The sequence below is a fragment of the Fusarium poae genome, chromosome 1 (assembly GCF_019609905.1).
Source record: "Fusarium poae strain DAOMC 252244 chromosome 1, whole genome shotgun sequence".
Taxonomy (NCBI): domain Eukaryota; kingdom Fungi; phylum Ascomycota; class Sordariomycetes; order Hypocreales; family Nectriaceae; genus Fusarium; species Fusarium poae.
In genome coordinates, this window is record NC_058399.1 from 2,111,032 (window position 1) to 2,133,093 (window position 22,062).

Sequence of the window (22,062 nt, forward strand, 5' to 3'; positions counted from 1 at the left end):
ATGACCATCCATTATCTACCGGCTGAATGTTTGATGTTGCATACCTACATGTTGGACTTGAATTGTAGAGCCAATCATGTTATACAGCTTGATCATCTGCGAGCTGCCAATGGCCTGAATTCCAATCACTACCTATGGAGACTACAATGGGTCCTATTGTCCTGTTGTCAAAATCCTTCAACACCGACTGACTTGTTGTACACCTATAAAAACACAACAGGGATAATAACCAGGTCTACCCGTGTAAATTATTCTTGTACATGATACTTGTCCTCAGCTCTCAACTCTAGACCGTGACTCGGTGTTGCTTGGTCACTCTCGTCATTGTGAACTGCAATCTCGTTACGGTTATCTTAACCCTGCTTACGATAGGTGTGATGAGGTATTCTGCATCTCTTAGATCTTAGACAGCTGTTTCCTGGTCAACCGCCTCTCCTTGGCTCTTTGAGGCAAGCAAAGGACTTACCATCCATGACCTCCTAGATAAGTCTTAGGTTATAAAAATAAGTAGTCTAAGAGCTATAGTCTAAGGAGCATAAAGTGACCTACTAATTTCGTCCCTTATGCTCCCAGCGGTCAATTCTTCTGATACCCCGAGGAGGGGGCAACATCAAAACGGTGCTATCTGGAAGCTCTATAGCGAACTAACAGTGAGAAGTGAAGTAGAACAAACATTCCTGCATTTGCCATCTTGGTCTTCCTGAATATATATCGACAATTGCAGCTTGTAAGCAACTTTTCGAACCCCCTATATCTATATCATATTTTTTTTTCCACTCTCAACCAAATATTGTCTGTCTCAACTTTTCCTTCTCTCCACTGCTATCGCACATATCGCGGAACACGCCCTCTTGTTCCCAAAGTTCCTTTGGTGTTCCAAACTCGGCGACTTGACCGTCGGAAAGGACAAGAATACGGTCAAAGTCAGCGATGGTACTCAGACGGTGTGCAATGACGATCAATGTGCTGTCCGTGAACTCTTCCCGAATGCTGCGTTGAATGAGTGCATCGGTAGTCATATCAACAGCCGAGGTGGCCTCGTCCAGGACCATAATCTTGGGTCGAGCTACAATGGCACGAGCCAAGCATAGAAGTTGACGCTGACCTTGCGAGAGATTACCTCCAGATTCAGAGATCGGGCTTGAGAGGTCTCGGAAAATGTTTGTGTTCTTAACAGCGAGTGTCGATGTTGCTGCCGACGAGGGTTCATTTGCAGGAGTAGCAGGCTGAGAACCCACAAGGTGGACACGAGTCAGAGATTCGCGGAGCTCGTCATCTGTATTATCCTCGAAAGGATCAAGGTTTGATCTGATAGTGCCTGAGAAAAGCACAGGGTCCTAGGATTGTGTTAGTTTTGTGTCATACGGTAGCTAGTGATGGGGAATACCTGAGGTATAATGGCGAGACGGGATCTCAAGCTATGCAAATCAACCTTGGAGATATCCAGACCGTCAATGAAAATGCTGCCAGAACGAGCCTCTAAGAACCGGAATAAGGCAAGTGTCAGGGACGACTTTCCAGCGCCAGTACGTCCTACAACACCGACTCTCTCATTGTTCTTAACGTCGAAAGATATTCCCTTGAGAACAGGTGGCAGATCAGGTGCATATGAGACCTCCAGGTTGTCGATCTTCATAGTTCCCGAAGTAGGCCACGCAGCAGCGGGCTTCTCCCCCTCGAGTGACTCCATCTCAAGTTCTGTATACTCGACCACTCGTTCTGTCGCATTCATATTCAGTTCCATAGTAGCGTAGTTTCGAATTGTCCAGAGGATGCTCTCGGCAAAGTCCATTGCAAATGATAGGGTGAACCCAGCAAGCGCGGCATCCATACTGGGACTCACAATAACAATAATGCCAACAATTGTTGAGAACAGTGTACCGATGAGACCCATACGCAGGCCCATCCAGCGATTGACAAGCCACATGTAAGATGTAATAATTGCCCACGTATCGAGTTTCTGATACATCCTGTCAATGTAGACCTGGTTTTTCTTGTATCCTCGGATAGTGGACACTCCCGCAAGCGCTGCGTTGAAGAGCTCAAAGACAGGCGACTTGCAGTTACTTTCAAGACGCTTTAATGGTCGTGCACCATAAAGATATCTGTTGCCCAGAAGTGCACCAAGTCCCAGCAAGGCTATAGCTAGGGGAATGACGATACCAGATGCAAAGAAAGCGGCGACACATACACCAACCAGAGACAAAAGGCCAGCGATGAACTGGGTCCAGTCCAAAGTGATGCGATTATCGATAATGTTGAAATCCGAAGAGAATCGGTTTAGGATTCTGCCAACGGGAACGGTATCGAGCCATCTCAGTGGTGTGTGTAGGACTGTAAACAGCATCTTTTCGAAAAGTGACCGACTCGCTTTGATTGCAAGGTAATACGCCCAGTAGAACCGGAAAGTACCAATGATTGCTGTAACGGATGAGATTGCGATGTAGACCCACAAGTAATACTTCAGATCGTAGTGGGATTTGGTGATGCTGAGCTCGGGTGCAGAACTGTATGGGAAATGTTGGAGCGAAAAGACGGAGGCATGACCATGTTGTTGCTGGAGGCTACCGGTAGAAACACTTTGATCGACATCACCAGTCCAAATTCGGAGCCACCAAGCCCGACCTGACATTGTTAGCAAGGCATCTAATACTCAGAGACTTTGAGACGTACCAAGAATTCCAATCTGAAAGCCAAGAAAGACGACTGCACATACACTCCACATGAGTGTGCCGCCACTGTCTTTGAGATAAGTAAGATATACGTGCTTCTTCACCATACCCTTCTCTCGTGCCTCGTCCTGTATAAATTGCTTAGCGGTCTTCGAAGGCACCTTTTGCAGTGGCATGTTTTCGTTCGTTTCAGTGGGGTCGGTGACAGAGACATCCTCAGAGTTGACAGCAGTAGAAGAATCCATCGTTTCGTCTTCTGAGGACTGCTGTGCGGTTTCTTCATGATGCCTGATTTCATCCAATGTCCCATCGCGGACAAAGTCCGCTACCAAACCGGAGTGCAAAGCAACGCCTTCACCGAGCTCAACAATATACTTGGCTTTCGACTGGACCAGGCCAACATGATGGGTGACAAGAATTCTTGTTCGTCCCTTACAAATATCGCCCGTGACACACTTCTCGAAAATATGTCGACCAACGTGTGCATCGACAGCACTAAAGACGTCATCCATAACCAAGATTTCAGCACGAGAATAGATAGCGCGAGCCAAAGTGACTCGCCACTTCTGTCCACCGCTGAGATTAATACCGTTGGCACCGAGCTCAGTTTTGTCACCATCTGTAAGAATCTGCAGGTCCTTCTTCAAAGCACAAACCTCGACGGTTTTGTTGTAACGCTCCTCAATGAAGGGCAAACCGAATAAGATATTATCACGAAGTGATGCACTTTCAAGCCAAGGAGTTTGTCCAACGTAGGCGACAGACCCATGAAGGATCCAGTCGCCCAGGTGAGCCTGTGCATCGTGTCGCTCGTGAGGAGAGACGGTCTTTGGCACACAAACAGATCCTTCCAAAATGTCTGTCTCGCCAAGGATAGTAGAAAGAAGCAGGCTTTTTCCGGTACCGGTCTTTCCAGAGATAACGGATAGTTCACCAGCTGGGAAGCTGAAGTTCAAGTTTCTGAGGACAAACCTGTCTTCATCAGACTTCTCATCGTCCTCAGGCCAAGCGATGCTCGCATTTTCAAAGGACACCTCGGTTCCTTCAGACAACGTGTGTTTCATCTCGGGACCGTTGAGGTACGTCTGGATTCGATTGAGAGAAACATAAGTATCCACTCCCATTGTGATAAGTTCCGGCAGTACACCCAGGGAGACCTCCAAGGCCTTAAAGATTCCAATGCTCACGAAAGCGACCGATGGTTGAAGTTGACCGTTGATAATAGCGTAGACGGCGAGAGACGTTGCAGCAAGGAGAATAGGGCTGATGACCCAACATCCAAAAAGACCAGTATCAACGAGAAAGAGTCCCCAGAGGGTCTTAAGTTCCCTTTCTCTCATAGTCAGGATGCGCTTCTCCCAGCGGCTTTCGAGCGCGGCAAATTTAATCTGCCTCATACCGAGCAAGGCTTCGTTCACCACGGCAAGCTTTTCATCACGAAGCTTCATCAGCTTGTCTGACCTTCCGAGTAGTTCTCTAGAAAAGAAAGTATTGGCAGGAAGAGTGAGACCCCATGCGAAGAATCCAGCTGCAAAGGGGATCCATCCAATCAGTCGGACCAGGAAGAAGGAAAAGAAGAACAACTTGAAGATGCTGTTGAAAATCAGAAATTGGTATCCGGTGTAGTTTGAGATTCGTAAAGCGTCTACACCGACGAGGTTTACGGTGGCTTGTCTTGACCTGAGAACGCTAGAGCCCTCGTCGGATTCGTCCTCCTTTTTCTTATCAGGTGCTTCCTGAGGTGCGTGGGAATCCTTTAACTTCTCTGCCGACTTCACATTTTTGCGTCGAAGTGATTTTTCAAATATGAGCGTTGAAAGCTGAGACCGAACAGGCAGAGCGATACATGCGAACGAGTACCAAAATGCCCATCCCTCAACCCACTTTGAAACGAGTTAGTATCTTTACATGAAACTGAGCAAGAGAAACTCACAGCATCTAGAAGGTTAAAACCAGCCATGGCAAATACCAATACCCAGAGTTCCAGGTTCGATGATCCAGATAGCCCTATATCTCGCTGTTCGAGGATGTTGATGACTCGCAACATAGCCCAAAAAGGCAGAAGAGCCAGGAGGTTCCGAACTGTAGTGATAGAAAACTGGAAGAAAAACGGACCTTTGTAGGCCCAAAGCACCGAGCGAAAGAGGTTGTTCTGAGGCTTGGACACAAACCAGTCTTCTTTTAGTCCTGCAGCTCGAAGAGTCCTGTCTGGGTAAGGGACATCACTTGCGTCGAGATCATTTTTCTGGGTCGCAACACGGAGAAGAGGGCTAATCCATGACCACGTATAGCGGTTGAAGGCAGATACGGTCCATTGGCCGTCAACTTTGCGGTCTTTAATAAAAACGTCAGGCCGACGTGGAAGTAACACACTGAAGAAGCCGAGGAGGATGACAGCCCCAACGTTTACAGCACGAAGGACCAAAAGAGCAGTGTTATTATGGGGAGCATACCGAGCTTCCTTGATCAATTGAGCCACGGTGATAGCGGCAACGGTAATTGAAGAGAACAGGAGCCAGAGTCCAAGGTCGTGAACTTTTACAGGCGAATGATGAGCACTCAACGAAATGGCATGGAGGGCAATCAGAAGCTGTTAGAAGTGTCAGTCTCACTTGAAAATCACCAATCTCGAGCTACTCACCCAGGCGCCAGTAAGAAGCCAGTTCTCGAGCAATAGTTCGTTTGAAGGGCCGTGAAGCGATGACAATACTGATACAGCGATCGACGTTCCCAGGCCTGTGGCGGATGAGACCAGAATCAAGATCTTGGGCAACCGGTTTGAAAAAGCGGCAATGCTTTGTGGTGTGCTTTTCCCATCGATATCCTCATAGAAGTTATCCTTGGGGGTTCGCTTACGCAGTTGATCGATGACTGCGACTAGAGCGGGTGTAGTGGCCAATGCTACAAGACCAAGACCTGTGCCGGTCAGGATAACATCAAGGTTATCGACAACCATGATGATGCACGAGCAATGCCGTAAATGGAGCGTTCTGGAAGGCGATGGCGCGAAACGCCAGATGGCGATGTCTGTCGCTGTCCGCTCTTGTACAATTATGCTTGGCAGGCTGTTGAAACCTTGTGAATAAACACCAGAAGCAGTTGTCAGTTAGATCGAGATAGAAACAAAGGGGAAGAAGCAGTATGATGCAGGAGAAAGTGGCAAGGATTCAACAGTCTTTATAAAACACTCTCGGGTCAGTCATATTTCGTAAATGTAATAAATAAGCTGGCTGATGCTGGTCCTAAAATCTATGGAAAAAAGACGGGACCCATAGTATGTTGCCGTATTCCGTGTTTGGGTGGATTGAGTCAACGAAACAAGACGTCAGAAAGACAAGGTTAGAGAATCAAAAGTTTTGCTTTATTAAACAGCCGCTCGAACAGGGTCGTGCATAGGCGAATTGAGGGGTGTTGTAGGGATAAGGGTTGGGTTGCTTGAGATATCGCCTGTAAGAGTGTATCATCATGGGGTTGGGAAGCTAGGTTAGTAAATTTGAAAAGTTCCTTTAGAAGGAAACGACTGCCTGTGACTCTTCGCGGCGAGGCATCAATGATCCACAAAGAGTATGGTGGGATTCTACTGCAAGGTATGATGTGCAGTGCGTCGATACAAGCACATTGTAAAAATTATCTTGGTCAAGTAACAAGTGTACTTCCATGTGCACACCAGTGTTATCGGGCAATGCTTGTTGATGGAGCTCTTAATTGTGTCCCTTGTGTTAGTGAACAAGAGCAAAGTGAGGCCGGCATTCAGACCGCTCGTCAGCCACCATGATGAGTGACAATGCAGGGTCTTTTCGAGCTGACCAATCCAGTGAGGGAGTGTGCGATCCTGCGTCGTTGGCGGAGACTACTCTACAGAGTGTATGCCATTTCAAGTGACAGTGACGGTTTGATTGGAAGAAGTGGCAGAGATAGGCAGTAGAGTTGATGCCTTGGGAAGCTCGGATCTTCGTCCAGGCACTATGAACTTTTGTATGTATCTGCCTGGTATTAGTCTGGATATGATGGAGGATTCTCTGAAGCTAGAGAGTCTCTGCCAAGAAGATGAATGTTACTGTTCGACGTAGGTACGGAAAAAGATGTAAGATGCAAAGAGTCGGGGCAGGTCAGGCTAACCCCCACTTGGTGCCAGTGCAGTGGAATTGAACCGTCCCCAGGATGCTTTGGCCCGTGCATTGCTTAACCAGGCATTGGAAAGTGGACCCGGTCAGCCATTTAAGGAAGGACCTCCAACGATATGACTACATCACTCCACTGAGCTTGATAAGCAACGGGTTGAGACCATACAGAGCAGATACCGACATAGGTAGTTTACATCGAGAACGACCGCCCTCTCAGCTGCATATTTGCATTCACATTAACTTACTTGATTGGCAACTCTGCCTAGTACTATTCTCTTGTTTAACCCCTCAACAAACCATGCAAAGCTCTTAAATCGGCGTGACTCACCAGTCGACCTCAATTTACTGCATAAGATAACACAATCGTGTCACTTGAAGACATGCATTTCATTTTCTGAGGTTTGCAGACGGTGCAAATCAGGAAGAATTGCTGAAGTTGTCAATGATTCATAACAACGGTTCATGTGCATTCGGCTTTTTCGCCATTTGTTTGTCACCATATGGTTTGAAGCCTTAAGTTGGTGTTAAGGGTGCTTTCCGAGATATTGACTCATGGTTATATACCACTATTTCACTTGACGATATTCTTTAGAATATCAATAATATCGAAGTTATAAACTCAGGAGATCACGATGGGAAACCACTTTGTCAATCGCTGTTATAATGATTTCCACAGTGATAGGAATAAGGGAAGCTGCAGGTAAATAATCAGTACCAGGCCTCAGGGTATCAGAAAAATTAGCTGCTGGGAGCATAAGAGATAAAATTAGTAGACCACTTTATGCTCCTTAGACTATAGCTCTTAGACTATTTATTTTTATAACCTAAGACTTAGGAGATTATTTTTTCTGCTACCTACTAGGTCGCTAAGCATCGCGATGGTACATGCTGTTGTAGTACAGGGTAGATTTCGTGATATGAACCAACAAATTGTGAATAATGGTATCTTTTCAGTTGAAATCATAATTCTTCTAGCCTTGTGTAAATGAAGCCTTCGAGGTAATTCAGTGGATACCTGATCCTTCCAAGGTCATATTCTGATGTTTTGTTGTGATTGATTCTTGTGGTTAAGCTATGCGAAATGTTTAATAGAGAACAGGTATACGACTACCGATAGACATATAGGTACTAACTAACGTTTGGTATGTAAAAAAGGGAATAAAAGCCAGTTTCCAGTTTTATGAAAAGTGAATTCGTTTGCTTTTATATAGCATCCAGTTATAATGTTGCCTCCTATCAAACATTCATCATGATATACAGATTTTATACAAGTCTCGTTTTCCCACCACACCCATTTTATTTTCCAGACTTTCCAAACAGCGAAGCCATGTAATCTCCAAACGTGGAGTTACCTTCTGCTTGTCTTTGTTTCCTCTGCTCCGCCTGGCTCTCCCAGATCTTCTGGACGTTGCCCGCGACCTCAGCCTTGGCTTGAAGATCAGCGCGAAGAGCAGCCTCTTCAACTACACGCTCCTCAGCTGGTAGCTTGTCCAACTGTTCCTTCCACTGTTGCTGGAGCTCTTCCGTGGGCATGACCGAATCGTCCTTGGCCTTTGGTAGTTTTGTCTGGAAAACAGGAACAGGGAGACCTTCGGCCTTGGCTTTTTCTACCGCCTCCTCGTGCTTAATCATTTTTTGGTAGAGAGCATCGGCGTGCATTTGGATATCTTCCTCTATATCGGGTGATCTACCCACCACTGAGCCATGGCCCAACGCACGAAGGAATCTCTATATATGGTTAGAAAGATTAAATATGAAGTACCAATTATGAGCGACATACCGATTGCATCATGTAGCACCTCTCAAACCTGCGCACTTGATTTCTGCACATTTGTATTTGGTCTTCCCAGCTTCCATGCTTCATGCAATTCACCCACTCTTCTTGATATTCGGCGCAGTTCTCCAACGCCGCTTTACCAATGGCCTCTTTTCGCTCCTTGTATGCCTCCAGTACACCCATCAGTTTGTCATGATCAGATGCTGTCTCAGCTTCAATCTCGGCAAGCGGTCGGTAGTTCTTCCATAGATGCGCATATCGTCCATCCTTGTACAAGCTAGCTGAGGGAGCAACTGGCTTTTGCTCTGGTGTATCTGCTACAGCAGCATTGGTATTGCTGGGTTGCTGAACTGCTTCAGTAGGATTCGTGGGGTGGTTCGCTGGGTATTTGAGGGGAGATTCTTTTTCTAGAAAGTCACGAAGGCTGGGATCGAGTTTTGCTAGCGGATCTGCCGACTTGTCGGTACCTAGAATGGAAGATATCCAACCCATTGTGAAAAATGCGCTGGGTTTAGTGGGAGTCGAGGGTAGAATAATTGGTTGAAGCTGAACTTGAGATTGTCCCTCCAAACTTTCAGCATACCTGCTTCAACTGGGATAAAGTGGAGGTGTGAACAAAAACATAGCACTGTACGCAATACTGTGTTTCAACACCGTTTATTACGTTGACCCATTCAGATACAGTTTGAATTACAATATCAAGGATTATATGGCAGCTGACATTCACGAATTCGACCCGGATACGAGAGTTTGGTCATAAGTTGTCGTCGCTTTTTATTTTCTGAAGTGAATTGACACCTCATGCCCCAAGACTCGAGCTGTGTCTTATCTATCATGAATGGGGTCTTCATCACAGACGCAACAGCATCTCACAAGTCAAATATCATCAGCTCCTCACAAGGCACTGGCATTTTTTGGTCGGTGAATAGTCAAAGGTATGAACGTAATCTTGAGATCATGACGACCCTTTTCCTAGCCATATCACGCCCGATTGAACCATGAACCCAAAACAATTGTCTTCGTGAATCCTTTTTTTATTCGCGATTGCATCTATAGCACAACCATTTGCAACGCAACATCCGGTGCCCGACCCTTCAGGGGAAACTTTCCATTTGCCCTGATGCTTATCACGCCGAAAAAATGCCAGAAGGTAGGATAGTCCCAACTTAAAACTTGGAGAACTTCTTAACAGACTTGCCGGTTCGGGGCAGGACGCGCAGGACGTTGAAGCGGACCTTGAATTCATATTAGCAATCATTCTTCACACATAGTGGTTCCAAACGTTCGGGCTAAACATACAGTCTTGCTCAGAGGTCGGCACTGGCCAACGGTAACCTGGTCACCCTCCTGGACACGAAAAGCGGGAGAAACGTGGGCGGCAACGTTCTTGTGTCGCTTCTCGTATCGGGAGTACTTGGGGATAAAGTGAAGGTACTCGCGGCGGATGATGATGGTTCGGTGCATCTTGGTGGAAACGACGGTACCGGTCAGGATACGGCCACGGATAGAGACGAGACCAGTGAAGGGGCACTTCTTGTCTACAAGGTCGAAATGTTAGTAATGCGCTCTTCAATGCATGTTGTTCCCTGCATTCTCCTGCCGTTCCCATGCTCGTTCATCCACTTCGTTATTTCGTATGCCGATATTCGTTCTCGATTTTCGTCCTCCAAATTTCCCAAACTCAAAATTGATCGCACGTACCGATGTAGCTGCCCTCAATGGCGGTCTTGGGGGTTCGGAAACCCAGACCGACGTCCTTGTACCATCGTCGGCCACCCTTGCCCGGTCGGGTAGACTTGGTCTTGGTCTTCGAGTTCTGGAAGATGTGAGGCTGCTTCTGGAAAGCACGCTCCGACTGGACGGTCAACTCGGTCGCCCTGATGGAAAGGTTAGCGACTCATTCGTTCTTCGATATCGTATATTCGTTTCGCTGTGACTGACATCTTGAATTATCCTTCTCAGGCAGGTACCGTGGGGAAATGGCGTATAGGTTGAGCTGGGAGGGCGAGGTTGAGACTGCTAAGGCGGACAGTAGTTTTTGGAGAAGTAGGGCAGAAAATCAACTTTTCGTGAACTTGCTTAGGGCTTGCAAAATCCAAAAAATGGCGGTGCAAACCAGCGCCACATTCTCACGTGATAAAAAGGTGGCTGAATATCACGTGAATCGGCGACAGTTCTGGCCGTGATTTTAGAGTGGCAGCGCTTGACGACGTGGGTCCCTGGTCACCTCCCCTGGCAGCCCCAGCCCAAAGTAAACAAATACGCGTGAAATGGTGGTTGTACTAAGTTAACGCATTGCTAGTAACAGCCCACTATCAGTTTATCGCCATCGCGCTTCATGCTGGGGTTGAACTTGATTCAGACAAGACTCAGCAATTTAATCATCTACCATGGCGCCCGGTGATGCCACTCTGCCCGCTACGCGGCGCACGCGCAGGTCAATCGGTGCCCATACAGATGTTAATAAAGCTTTTGCAAAAGAGAATGCGACAACCGACGTCACGAGTTCGTTGGCTGCGAGTCGCAAAAAGTCGAGAAGCAAGAGTTTGGGTCCTGGTGGCCTGGATGCGCTTATGAAAGCCAACGGCAACAGGCGAGCTGTGAGACATGATTCTTATTATCTATTATTTAATCCAATGCAATATACTAATAAACTCAGTCCATTGCTGCCCCTACGAAAGCCCCGCGTTCAATTCTTAAACCAACCATGCCAATTCCCGAGATACCCCCCCTGAAGCCAAGACAGTCGAACTTTAATGCTTTCAGAGAGCCGACACAAGAGTTTTCGACCCCTACTCTTAGCGGATCCAAGATTGCTCTCAAGACAGAAGAAGAACAGCAAGCCGCAGCACGAGAGCGTGAGGAGCGGGAGCGTCGTGATGCTCGTCGCAAATCGCTTGCCAACCGTCGCGTGTCTTTCGCCGCTGAAGCAACTCTACACACCTTCCACGAAGTTGAATTCAATCAGGATTCAACAACGTCCACCGATTCGACAAGACGAAACTCCGCCGCAGCACAGCAAAGGGAACGGGAAGAAGAAGACAAGAAAAACCGACGAAGCTCCGGTCCTCCTCAAATCGACTTTCACGAATCTGATGACGATACTGCGACAACACTCTATAGTTCAGATTCTGAGCCTGCAGATGCGGTCGAAGAGGTTGCTGATGTTGAGGAGGATGGCGATGATGATAGTAGCGAGTCCGACGACGGAACGATGATGACAATCGACGATGTCACCGGAACAACAGCTGCCTCGGATCGGTCAGTCAATTTTGATGATGGAGAGTCATCTACATTAGACGAAGCGCTCAGACAGGCTGCGCGAAGAGCTGGCAACCAACAACTCGAGGACGACGAAGACGACGACGATTTTGATGACGACGAAGAATTTATTCCCTCGTTTGGATGGGGCAAAGATGCAAATAAGCAAAACATTGCTGCCAAGGACCAAGAAAATCTGCCACCGCCGTCTCGCCCCCAACCGAAACAAAGCATCCATGATGCCACAGAAACAAACATGAGTATGGACATGGACATAGACATGACACGTGCAGTCGGCGGAATACTCAAGCCCCAACCAACTCGACAATATGACCCAGACGAAGACATGTCTATGGATGTTACTCGTGTGGTGGGGGGCATTCTTAAACGTCCTTCGCAAGAGCACAACCCAGACGAAGACATGTCGATGGATGTCACACGCGCATTTGGCGGTATTGTCAGTCCGCACCAAAACGCGAGCACCCCTGTTGATGACGAAGAAGAGGAAGAAGACGATGCCCCAATGGAAGAAGCTACTATGGAGTTTACAACTGCAATCGGCGGTATCCAACGCCCAGCACCAATTGAAGAAGACGACGACGATTCGGACGGTAACGAGAACATGTCGATGGAGCTTACCACTGTCATTGGTGGGGTCCTGGCGAAAAACAAGAGAAAGAGCATCGCTGCTTCCCCCAGGGGCACAGTCTCCCAACCTGACGATGAGAACGACGATGAAGCTCCGATGGACATGACACTTGCGGTCGGCCAAATACTTTCAAAACCGGATGATGATGATCCAGAAGACGACGAGGACGAAGAAGGCGATGCTACCATGGGAATGGACATGACTGCCGCCATTGGGAGCATCATCAGTAAAGTGACAGGTGGCTCACGAGATTTGGGCAAGCGAGTTATGGAAGAGGAAGCTGATAGCGCGGCCAACCCAGACGAAGCAATTGAGGCCGTTATAAGCAAGAGTGCTGCCGGTGATTATCTTCAACCCCCTACTGCAAGCGAGAAACAAACCACAACTCCAAGCCCTCGGCCCTCGAGATCTCCGGCGAGTGCTTTGCGAAGTGCCGTTAACCCAAAGATTCCAACGCCACAACGAGCCTCTCGGAACTCTAGGACGCCCTCGCCTGTGAAGGCAACACCAACACCGCAGTCAGCCAAAGTTAGGACTCCGGCATCCGCCAAACCAGCCACACCCCAGCTCGACTCAATTGTATCAGAACGGACGGCTACTCCTCGCTCCAGACAGCGTGACCCTCGTTCCGTGTCTTCAAAACGACCGTCGTCTGCCAGAATCGCTAGAGCTGACTCTAGGACCCCATCGCCTGTCAAGCCCACACCCAAGAAGACCCTCTTCCAAAACAACTCCAGAAATGGCAGCCGAACCCCGACAGTCACGTTGACACCTCAACGGCAACTCTCAGGACTTGGTGCAGACCGACCTGGACTTGGGTCACCTCAGGTCACTGCGCTGTTTGACCGCCGGGGCTCGATTGGCGACGTGGCTAACAATTTTGTGCCTGGAAAGCGCGGTGTTATGTTCGAAGATCCCAAAGAGATGACGCAGGATATGGACCGTGAAGCTCGGGAAGAAGAGGAAAAAGAAAACCGCAGGAGGATTCTTGAACGGGAAGCTGACGGCGTTGAAGCCACGCTTAACTTGCGGGAGATGATCGACAGATTGAGCCCTAAACGTAAGCCGCTGAAGGGCCGCAAGAGTCTTCATGTTGGGAGTGCCAAGGGCCTTCTAGGCAAGAGACCGAATGAGCTTGATGACGAGGAAGAGGCCGAAGAAAATTATGGCGTAAAGAGACTCAAAGGACACCAGGGGAGCCCCGTAAAGAACATCAGGCTCCAGCAGCCACCCTCTAAAGAAGAAACTACCGGGAGGCTGAATCTTTCATTTCGAAAAAGCCTGCTTCCAAATACCGTCACACCGACACTGTCCTCACCAGCAAAATCTGACGCGGCAACAACACCAAGGCACCAGGGAAGGTTCAAGGATGTTGTAGACGACCGACCTGGTCATCAAGTCGATTTTGATGAGACGCCCGTAGAGGATGCTGAGCAAATGGAGGACGAAGTTGAAGCAGAGGTTGAAGCAGATGGAGAAAGAATTCATCTCCAGGATTTCCTGAACATGACTTCTATCCGCTTTATGGAACTGACAACCACAAAGCGTCGTCACACGCAAGCACCTGGAACTCTCGAAGATGGATTTCTCGACGAAGATGAAGAGGACCTTTCGCTTGAGCGATGCGTTGTCGCTGGTGCATGTACAGTGCCAATGCTTGAACTATATCAGCACTCTTGTCGTGAGTTGAAGAAGTATATCTCCGAGGGTCGCAGGATTGTCAAAGAGATCGAGACCGACACTTTTGAGGACAACCCTCAGTTATTTAAAGAGTATATGGCGGCCACACCTGACGTCAAGACTTTGATGGACAAGCAATTCATGAATGTCAAGAATCACGCTCGTCTTCTGAGCAAGGCTATGTGGTACGAATGGCGAATGAAGCTACAAGAGGGCCTGAAGCAAGGTCTTGTGGGCATTGACGAAGGCATGGAATCCGATAAGGAGCTTCTGGATAAGCAGAAGAGTCTCCTTGACTCTGTTCTGCCTGCCATCGTGGAGCGCTACAAGTCACTCGTGGAAGAGAGTGATAATCTTGAAGAGGTTGCTCGAGAGATTGCCGACTGCGATCCTGCCGATCTAGAAGCTGCCCGCGACGAGCTGGCCTCCCTTGACGAAGATGTCGAGTATAAAAAGAAACGAATCGCAGAACTGAGGAAACAATTCCAAGCTTCGGAAGTCGAGGTTGAAGACTTGAATGTTCAGAAGCAGAATTGCGTCGATGATATCGCAGAGTCTGAAAGGATTCGAGAAGAGTGCCGTGGCTGGACGAGCAAGGAGGTTAACAGCCTCAAAGGTGCGTCTATTTATTTTTTAGAAATCGTTGACGGACGATAACTAATTTTATGCATAGCTCGAGTTGATGCTATTGAGAAGCAACATGGCTGGACAGTGACAGGCATCTCTGGTACTGTTTTATCTATGTCATATAAGCGTGAGATTGAAATTGTTTTCGATATCACCGCATTCCAAGAGCACCAACCCAATTCAACAATCAATCTCTGGTACATTGCCGTCAACCGGGAACAAAACCCGCTCCCAAAGACTGCGGAGAAGGAGTTCTTTCTACAAACGATTCGCGACTACGCTCGTGCGCTTCCGCATAATCGCACTGAAGTTTCTCATCTTTTGAGGAGTGTCCAGGCTGCCTGGAATAAGGCGAGCGTTGTTTCGTCGCAAATTGGACGACTCAATGCCACATTTCCCACTACAGTACAAAGGACTTCCGACTCAAGTATATCGATTACGACATCCCTGTTGCTCGTGCCGTTGGAGAGCCGCGTGGAAGTGAAGTTGAACCTCCACACTCAAATAGATGGGCACGGCCTTGAGATGACTCTTAAACCTGAGGCCAAAGTAGTGTATGGCGAGCACTTCAATGTCCCCAAGGTGGCCGATTTCCTTATAACACGAATCGGCAAGACTGTTGGAGCTGGCGAAGAACAGTGGGATGATGTGATGGTGGAGTTACAGGGGCGATTAATTGCGAGAGGCCGTAAGGCTTAGCTTTAGTCAGATACAACAGATGTAATGAGTGATGACGGGACTAGGAGTATATGGGAACCAAGCATTGGCGTTGTTTGGAATTAGATACCTTGGTGTGGTTTTTGTCTTTGTCATTAGCATATATACAGCATTGACTTGCAGCATCATCGACAAGGAGATGCTTAATAATAAAGGGGTTGATTCTAACCAATATCGATATAAATGTCTCTCTTTTTTCCAGTCCCTTTCATTTTGATATCGTCTTGTTTTTGCACACAAAGACGATTGTCACCAGTCGCATTGTTTGAATGTAAATCACCCTCAAGAATGAATATCAATGATCATACCGAACAATTGATGAACACTGCAAACCTCAGTGTTTGCACGTTGCTATGTTTGCCCACAATTAATTTTAGAATAGACCTGATGCTATTGTCCACAGAGATACGGTTTCCGATATGATTGTACTGACGGCCGTTGCCAGCTGCCAGGCAAGTGATTGTCCAGTGCTCGCCAGTGTCAATCACTGTTAACCAAGATTCTAATTCACAATAAACACTGACCTTGCGTTTGCCGTTTGCCTAGCCTCTCTTCACCTTCTTCTTCTTCACACTTTGCTTTCTCCCCCTTCTTCAGTTTACCCAAACATTCCCAAAGCATTTCCCAAGCATTTCCCAAGTATTCCCCAAGCAATCACAGAAGCATTCCCAAGTATCACACTTGAAGAACCAGCAACCACACACACCGCGATACCAGTGAGTCTCCCCTCATTATCATGAAATTTTATACGCACTTTCCTCTTCATATTCATCTCGGCTTTGTATATACTATAGTGTGACGTTGCGGAAAAGCTAACAGTCACCCGCAGAGACCACAGAAACCGACACCATGCAGACCACAGATCTTCCTTCATGGTTGTGGCTCCCACTCAAGGACGACTGCGAGTGGGATTCCCCATTCAACATGGGGAACTGCTTCGACGAGCAGTACCACAACGTCTTTTTCGTTATGATCAAGGCGTTAATCTACCTCACACGGTTCACGACGTTGCCGTTCTTTCTCTTCTTCGCGGGGATGCACGGAGAGTGTATGGCCACCTTGCCCATGGCCATCCTCTCTACAATCACCATCATCCCCATGATCCTCTTGCGACTCATCTGGGCAGAAGACTACCACACCTATGGGGGTATGGGCAACCCCATGGTGGAATATTCTGTCAAGACCTGGGCCATCCTCTCCATGCCAAACATTGTTTCATGGGCTCCCAGTGCCGCTTTCGCGGTGAGCCAGTTGGTGCGAATCGTTAGAGAAACTTTTGTTTCTCTTCGTATTCAAGCCGACTCCAACTTCGACGCCGAGACTCTGTTCCCTGCTCCCTTTGCCGGGAGGGACTGGGATTCAGACCTCGGTGAATCCGGCGCAGAAGCCTGGATAAAGAAGTTGGTGCAGGAGGATCAAGAAGAGAGACAGGCCCGACGGCAGGAAGAAGAGAGGGTTGTAGCGGAGCAGAGGAGACTGGAGCAGGCCTCTTTGCTGATGCAGAAGCTCGTAGATGAGAACGAGATCGCCATCTGGAAAGCTATCAGCAAGAGGCGACCACAGCCCATCCTCAGACGCCAGTCAGCTCTAACTCACCGGCAAGAGACTGAGCTGCTGGCCGAAGAGAGGGGCCTGAGCAAGAAGCAATTCTTGACTCAGCGCTATGTGGTCGTGCCAGTGGACCAGAGCACTCAGTCGGACCCGACCGACTTTGCTGATGACAGGGCGATGAAGACGCCAGTCATTCCGATCGCCGAGATCCCCCCTTCTCCCGGTGTTCAGTCTGACTTGGCTGAGTCCCCTGTTCAGACGCAAGTCGAACCGTCTGAGCCAGCTCTCACTGGCTCCTCTCCATCATCTCCTTCTCTCCCCTCCCCTCGCGAGACGACACCGAAGAAGCCAGCTTCTTCACCCGCCACCACCACTGCCGACGCTGCTGTCAACACCACCACCATCACACCTGGCAGAGAGACGCCTCCTGTTCGAGAGCCTGCGCCTAGCACAGTGTCTCCTCGGCAGGAGGTCGTCGAGGCTTTCAGCCCTCCGCCCTCTCTCCCATCTCCTGGCGTCATTGGTGTCGTCTCCTCTTCCCGCGTCGTCGATGAGCCCATCTTCCCCTCTGAAGAAGAGCTCCCTCCCCAAGCCATTGTTCCTTTTGCAGAACCGGCGGGCCATGAACCCACACAACGACCGCCATCGCCCAAGCAGGCCGCCGGTTCTGCCACTTCTTACGGCCACGAGATTCCAGGGATCCCCGATATCCCCGAAGAACTCCTTTTCACAGCGGCGAATGGAAGTGAGGACGGCCGGGAGGAAAGCCTTCACCAGGGGCTCTTCCAAATCGCTCCTTGCATCTCTCCCTCCTGGGACCCCACCGAACTCGATGTCGCCATTGATGCTCTGCTGAACAGTGTCGATGAGGTGGATGAACAGGTTTGGGATGAGATGGCGATCGATGATCGCCAAGTCGAGGATGTGGAGATGGAAGAGCAAGGCGAAGGTGAGGTAGAGGTACTGACTTCGTCGCAGGCCGTCGACTGCGAGATGGAGGAGGCAGGTATGGAACCTCTTACGGAGGAGGAGGAGGAGGAGCAGGAGCGGATGATCCAAGAGGCCTCATGGGAGGCGTTGGCAGCTCTCCTCGATGAGGATGAGTTCTGTGGTAAGCAGTCACAGATGGTCATTGACCACGTCGCCGCGCCTACCCAGGCTCTCTCCGTTCCGCAATTCCCCCTCCCGGAGTTCCACCAGCGTCCACCACCGCAGGCCTCTATCTTCCGTTTCGAGGTCTCCCAGCAGACCGTTCCAGCAGACTATGGCATGTCCCAGCAGGAACAGGAAGACCTCGAAATGGAGATGGAGGCAGCGTTCGACACCGAGATGGAGGACGCGAGGGACGAGGAAGATGCTGGCATGGGCCCTCAAGCACCGGTTGAAGAGATCCGCCATCGCAGGATCTTGATACCGAGGGCCCAGGGATCCCGACACAATCCCAGCCAGCCTCCTCCTCAACCCACGCCCACTCCATCTACAACCACCGAGGAAGTTGCGTCTCAGTCCAAGCGGGCTCGGTCCCCGTCCACCGAGCAAATGGCGCCTGAGCCCAAACGGGCTCAACATGTCCCCATCCAGGAGGCGCCCTCTCCCACCAATGCTTCGCCCAAGACCGCGGCCTCAAGCAACACAAAGAACCAACAGCAGGCGGTCGCCCCCATCTTGATGGGGGGACTTATGCTTCCCGGCGGCAACCAAATAACCAACACACAACCACCAGCGCCCATACCAGCGGCAGCTCCCTCCCCTACTACTATAACTCCTGAGCAGAAGGCCGCCTTCGAGGAGAAGAAGCAGGCACAGATCAAAGCGCAGCAGGAAGCTCGAAGAAACAAAAAACCGAGCCTATTTCACCAAAGCAAGAAACCAGCTACACCGGTTCGCCCTTCCCCCAACACACCTCACCGACAAGGCACTCCCAGCCAACCCAACACACCATCGCCAATGCCACGTATCAAAGATGGCAGCGTAAGAGCGGCTGCCGAAGCAATCTTCGGCACGCCCGGCTCGAGTCAAAAGAAGGACGGGCTCAAGATCCTACCAGGCATCCCAAGCCATTTACGAGACCAGGTCGCAGGCAGAACGACCGAGGACGAGGACGAGGAATAAAAAACCCGTCACCATGACCAACAAGCGAACCTATGTTCGCTGACGAGAATACGTTCGGAGGAAAGGCGCGATGGAATACTATAAAGGAAGGACTGGCTTAATTGTACCGGTTACGACATGATGATTTGTTTAACAGCGAAGGAGTTTTGGACTGTACCTGTATTTGATTGACGAGGACTTCATGGTGCGAAACTTAGGACTTGTGAAAGAACTGATTCTATAACCACCGATTGAACAAGAGCAATATATATATATACATTGCACACTCATCTATTCTTGACCCTCATCCAGCCGCTTGTCCCTCGGCGTGGGGAGCTCTTGTCTCCTGTCAATATGTTTTTGTTAACTTGGCCCCCATCTGCAAGCTCCTCTTCAACTTTCCATGCATCGTCATCTAGGACTTCCCAGTCAGGGGTAGGTGCTTCGCTGAGCAGCTTCTTCTTGAGTTTGTCGGCAAGTTTCATTGGGTTAGGAAGCTTGAAGTTTTTGCTGAACTCGGTGCCTTCTGCTCCACCAAGATGGTAAAAAGTTGTACCATGAGAGTACTGCCCAAAACGGCTAATTTGACCATCGACTTCGTTTTTCAGTGTGTCTGGTTCTTTCCCAGTAGATTGATGATTGATGAGAAGACTGTACAGGTTGCGACCCATATTGCTCATATCCTCGAAAAGAGCTTTGTCGCCAATCGACACGCCTTGTGTATTGCAAGCCCAAGCAATATTATAAGCAAGCAAAGTCACGCCCTCGATGAAATAGGAGAACGTGGCGGGATCTTCCTTGGCTAGTTGAGACAGTGGCTTGTCTATGAAAAGAGGCCTTGGTCGAGAGACACGTTGAGACTCCGTGTCCGTTGTGTTAGATGGGGACGCCACAGAAGTCTGGCTGGGAAAGACTGGATCTCCAGGTCTGTAAGAGGCAGGCAAGTTAAAAATTGTTGGTCGGGGATAGTCGCGATGGGGGAGAGTGATGGCAGCAGGAAGCCGAATGGAGAGATAATGTGACACAAGTATCAAGATCTGGCAAATGTGACTGAGCGATGTAGATATCATCTCCGGTGTTGATGCTGGACGGTGTTAACAAAACAATTTTGAGAAGAGATGGCGTAACTCACAATTCATGGCCGTCAAATCGACGACTGGGATTCCACCCAGGTAATACCCGTATTTACTAGGCGACCCTTCTTTAATCCGCTTTAGTCCATATAGTTGAGCTGCTTCTATGCAGAGGAAAGACCGGGTGCGAGCCAATTCATCTGCACACTTAGTCCAGCGGTACTTGTGCATGCCGGTTTCCCTTTCCACCGACTTCTGCCGTTTCATCCTGCGCTCAATGAGTCCATCGGATATAGCAGCGATATCGGACTTGCGTCGCGAAAGGGCGGCTCTTCGGGCTTGAATCTCTTCTTTAGCAGCTTTGATATCATTTCTGAGCTTATCAGCAGCAGCCAAAATCTGAGTAGTTCTATCTTCCGCTGTCCGCTGCTGCGCTTGTAAGGTATCCTTACGGTCCTTGGTCGGAGCGTTTGTCTCATGGAGAAGATGGTTGATTTGTTTCTGGAGATCTTCATTTTCGATAAGAGCCATCACGTTCTCAAGACGACCATCGTAAAGTGCCCCTCTCGCATCCACGGTGCAAAGAAATGGGAGACGCTTGGCGTCATGGCTGCGATGACAGATATCGCAATCCATCTTGGCTATGTTATCGCCACTTGTTATGAAGTGGTTGTCTTTATCTGATATTGAAGACGATCAGAGTGGCTATTCTCAGCCTTCCGGAATCGAATGGGAAAAGAAGGTGAGCATGTTTATACGGTCAAGTTGTTTATTTGTTTGCAAGGTGAACGAAAGGCAGATGACTGTAAGTGTAGTGAAGATCAAGTCACGAGGTGAACGAAGAGGACTGTGGCGCATGAATGTAAGCCACATTTCCAGGCACCTTCCATCGTTAACCAAATTATGCAGGAGCATCCACTACCAGGCCCGCTTCTTCATGACTTTCATTGTTGATCGGCAGGTACAAGATGGTCGGTCTGCTTGTTGCGCCTCTTGAAATTTTGAATGACATCTGTTTTTTTTTTCTCGAAAACAAAAGAAACTTCTCATCTTCTCATACGTCAAGAAATTCGGATCCCGAGTATCTCACGACTATTATCATTTGACAACACCAAAGTGAACAAGTACTCACTTACATGCATCGCACGACCCTTGTTGCTTGGGCGACAATAACCCTGGCGATCCAGCGCGACGTGTCTATCTAACATGGATTCACCACTTCCACCGCAAGAATACGGCGAGGATCATCAAAGCAAAGGCAGATTGAAGATTTCCGACTCTCAGGAAGCCAACATGAGCAACACGCAAAGACACCCGTATGTCAACAGCAGGACACCTGAACCGCAGATAGATCGACAAGCCAGCAACGGTGACTCGCCAGACACACCAGGCGTTCTTGAGCCGTTCGACTGGGATGAATTCGAAGCGCGTTATGAGAACGCTTTGCGCGAGGCCGACGACCAAGAGCGTGAGATTTTGAAAGAGGCAGATGCTCTTGCAAAAGTAACATTTTATGTATTTTGTGACCTGCGACGAAGCTAATGTGCTTATAGTATTTCAAAGTCTGGGCAGCCGCAGCATCAGCACATGATGATGAACGGGCAGCAAAGCGCTTACAAACTCGAAGACGCTTTGTGAATCTTGCCGAAGACAAGATGGAACGAAAACAGCAGCACTGTAAGATTATTCTACTAAACGCTTCTCTCATTGAATAAACTGACATTCCCATAGACGAACAAGTTGTGAGAGCCTTTGAGAATGCGTTAGCTCTTCTCAAATCCCTGTGAGCCTTGCACTTTTCAGGCTTTCAGTTTTTCGACTTGAGTTGCATTCCCATGCA

At 48.8% G+C, this 22,062-nt stretch overlaps 7 protein-coding genes across 7 annotated transcripts; 3 read left to right on the plus strand and 4 right to left on the minus strand.

Annotated features, from left to right (window-relative positions):
* Positions 1-779: 779 nt before the first annotated feature.
* FPOAC1_000698 (uncharacterized protein) lies at positions 780-5,628 on the minus strand (the record flags this gene model as incomplete). The annotated part of the gene is made up of 5 exons (XM_044845309.1): positions 780-1,337; positions 1,388-2,625; positions 2,674-4,555; positions 4,606-5,262; positions 5,314-5,628. 5 exons carry the CDS (start codon positions 5,626-5,628, stop codon positions 780-782), a joined length of 4,650 nt encoding a protein of 1,549 aa, XP_044711225.1.
* Positions 5,629-8,092: 2,464 nt separating this feature from the next.
* On the minus strand, positions 8,093-9,065 carry FPOAC1_000699 (uncharacterized protein; the record flags this gene model as incomplete). Its single annotated transcript, XM_044845310.1, has 3 exons — positions 8,093-8,524; positions 8,577-8,619; positions 8,674-9,065. 3 exons carry the CDS (start codon positions 9,063-9,065, stop codon positions 8,093-8,095), a joined length of 867 nt encoding a protein of 288 aa, XP_044711226.1.
* Positions 9,066-9,739: 674 nt separating this feature from the next.
* Positions 9,740-10,700, minus strand: RPS11A (ribosomal 40S subunit protein S11A; the record flags this gene model as incomplete). The annotated part of the gene is made up of 4 exons (XM_044845311.1): positions 9,740-9,808; positions 9,873-10,111; positions 10,275-10,450; positions 10,690-10,700. The coding sequence occupies 4 exons, from the start codon at positions 10,698-10,700 to the stop codon at positions 9,740-9,742; spliced, it is 495 nt and encodes a 164-aa protein (XP_044711227.1).
* A 263-nt stretch (positions 10,701-10,963) lies between these two features.
* FPOAC1_000701 (uncharacterized protein) lies at positions 10,964-15,489 on the plus strand (the record flags this gene model as incomplete). Its single annotated transcript, XM_044845312.1, has 3 exons — positions 10,964-11,173; positions 11,233-14,779; positions 14,837-15,489. The coding sequence occupies 3 exons, from the start codon at positions 10,964-10,966 to the stop codon at positions 15,487-15,489; spliced, it is 4,410 nt and encodes a 1,469-aa protein (XP_044711228.1).
* Positions 15,490-16,356: 867 nt separating this feature from the next.
* On the plus strand, positions 16,357-19,170 carry FPOAC1_000702 (uncharacterized protein; the record flags this gene model as incomplete). Its single annotated transcript, XM_044845313.1, has 1 exon — positions 16,357-19,170. One exon carries the CDS (start codon positions 16,357-16,359, stop codon positions 19,168-19,170), a length of 2,814 nt encoding a protein of 937 aa, XP_044711229.1.
* Positions 19,171-19,436: 266 nt separating this feature from the next.
* On the minus strand, positions 19,437-20,858 carry ATG14 (autophagy protein 14; the record flags this gene model as incomplete). Its single annotated transcript, XM_044845314.1, has 2 exons — positions 19,437-20,233; positions 20,282-20,858. The coding sequence occupies 2 exons, from the start codon at positions 20,856-20,858 to the stop codon at positions 19,437-19,439; spliced, it is 1,374 nt and encodes a 457-aa protein (XP_044711230.1).
* A 570-nt stretch (positions 20,859-21,428) lies between these two features.
* On the plus strand, positions 21,429-22,009 carry FPOAC1_000704 (uncharacterized protein; the record flags this gene model as incomplete). The annotated part of the gene is made up of 3 exons (XM_044845315.1): positions 21,429-21,725; positions 21,776-21,899; positions 21,954-22,009. The coding sequence occupies 3 exons, from the start codon at positions 21,429-21,431 to the stop codon at positions 22,007-22,009; spliced, it is 477 nt and encodes a 158-aa protein (XP_044711231.1).
* Positions 22,010-22,062: the final 53 nt, after the last annotated feature.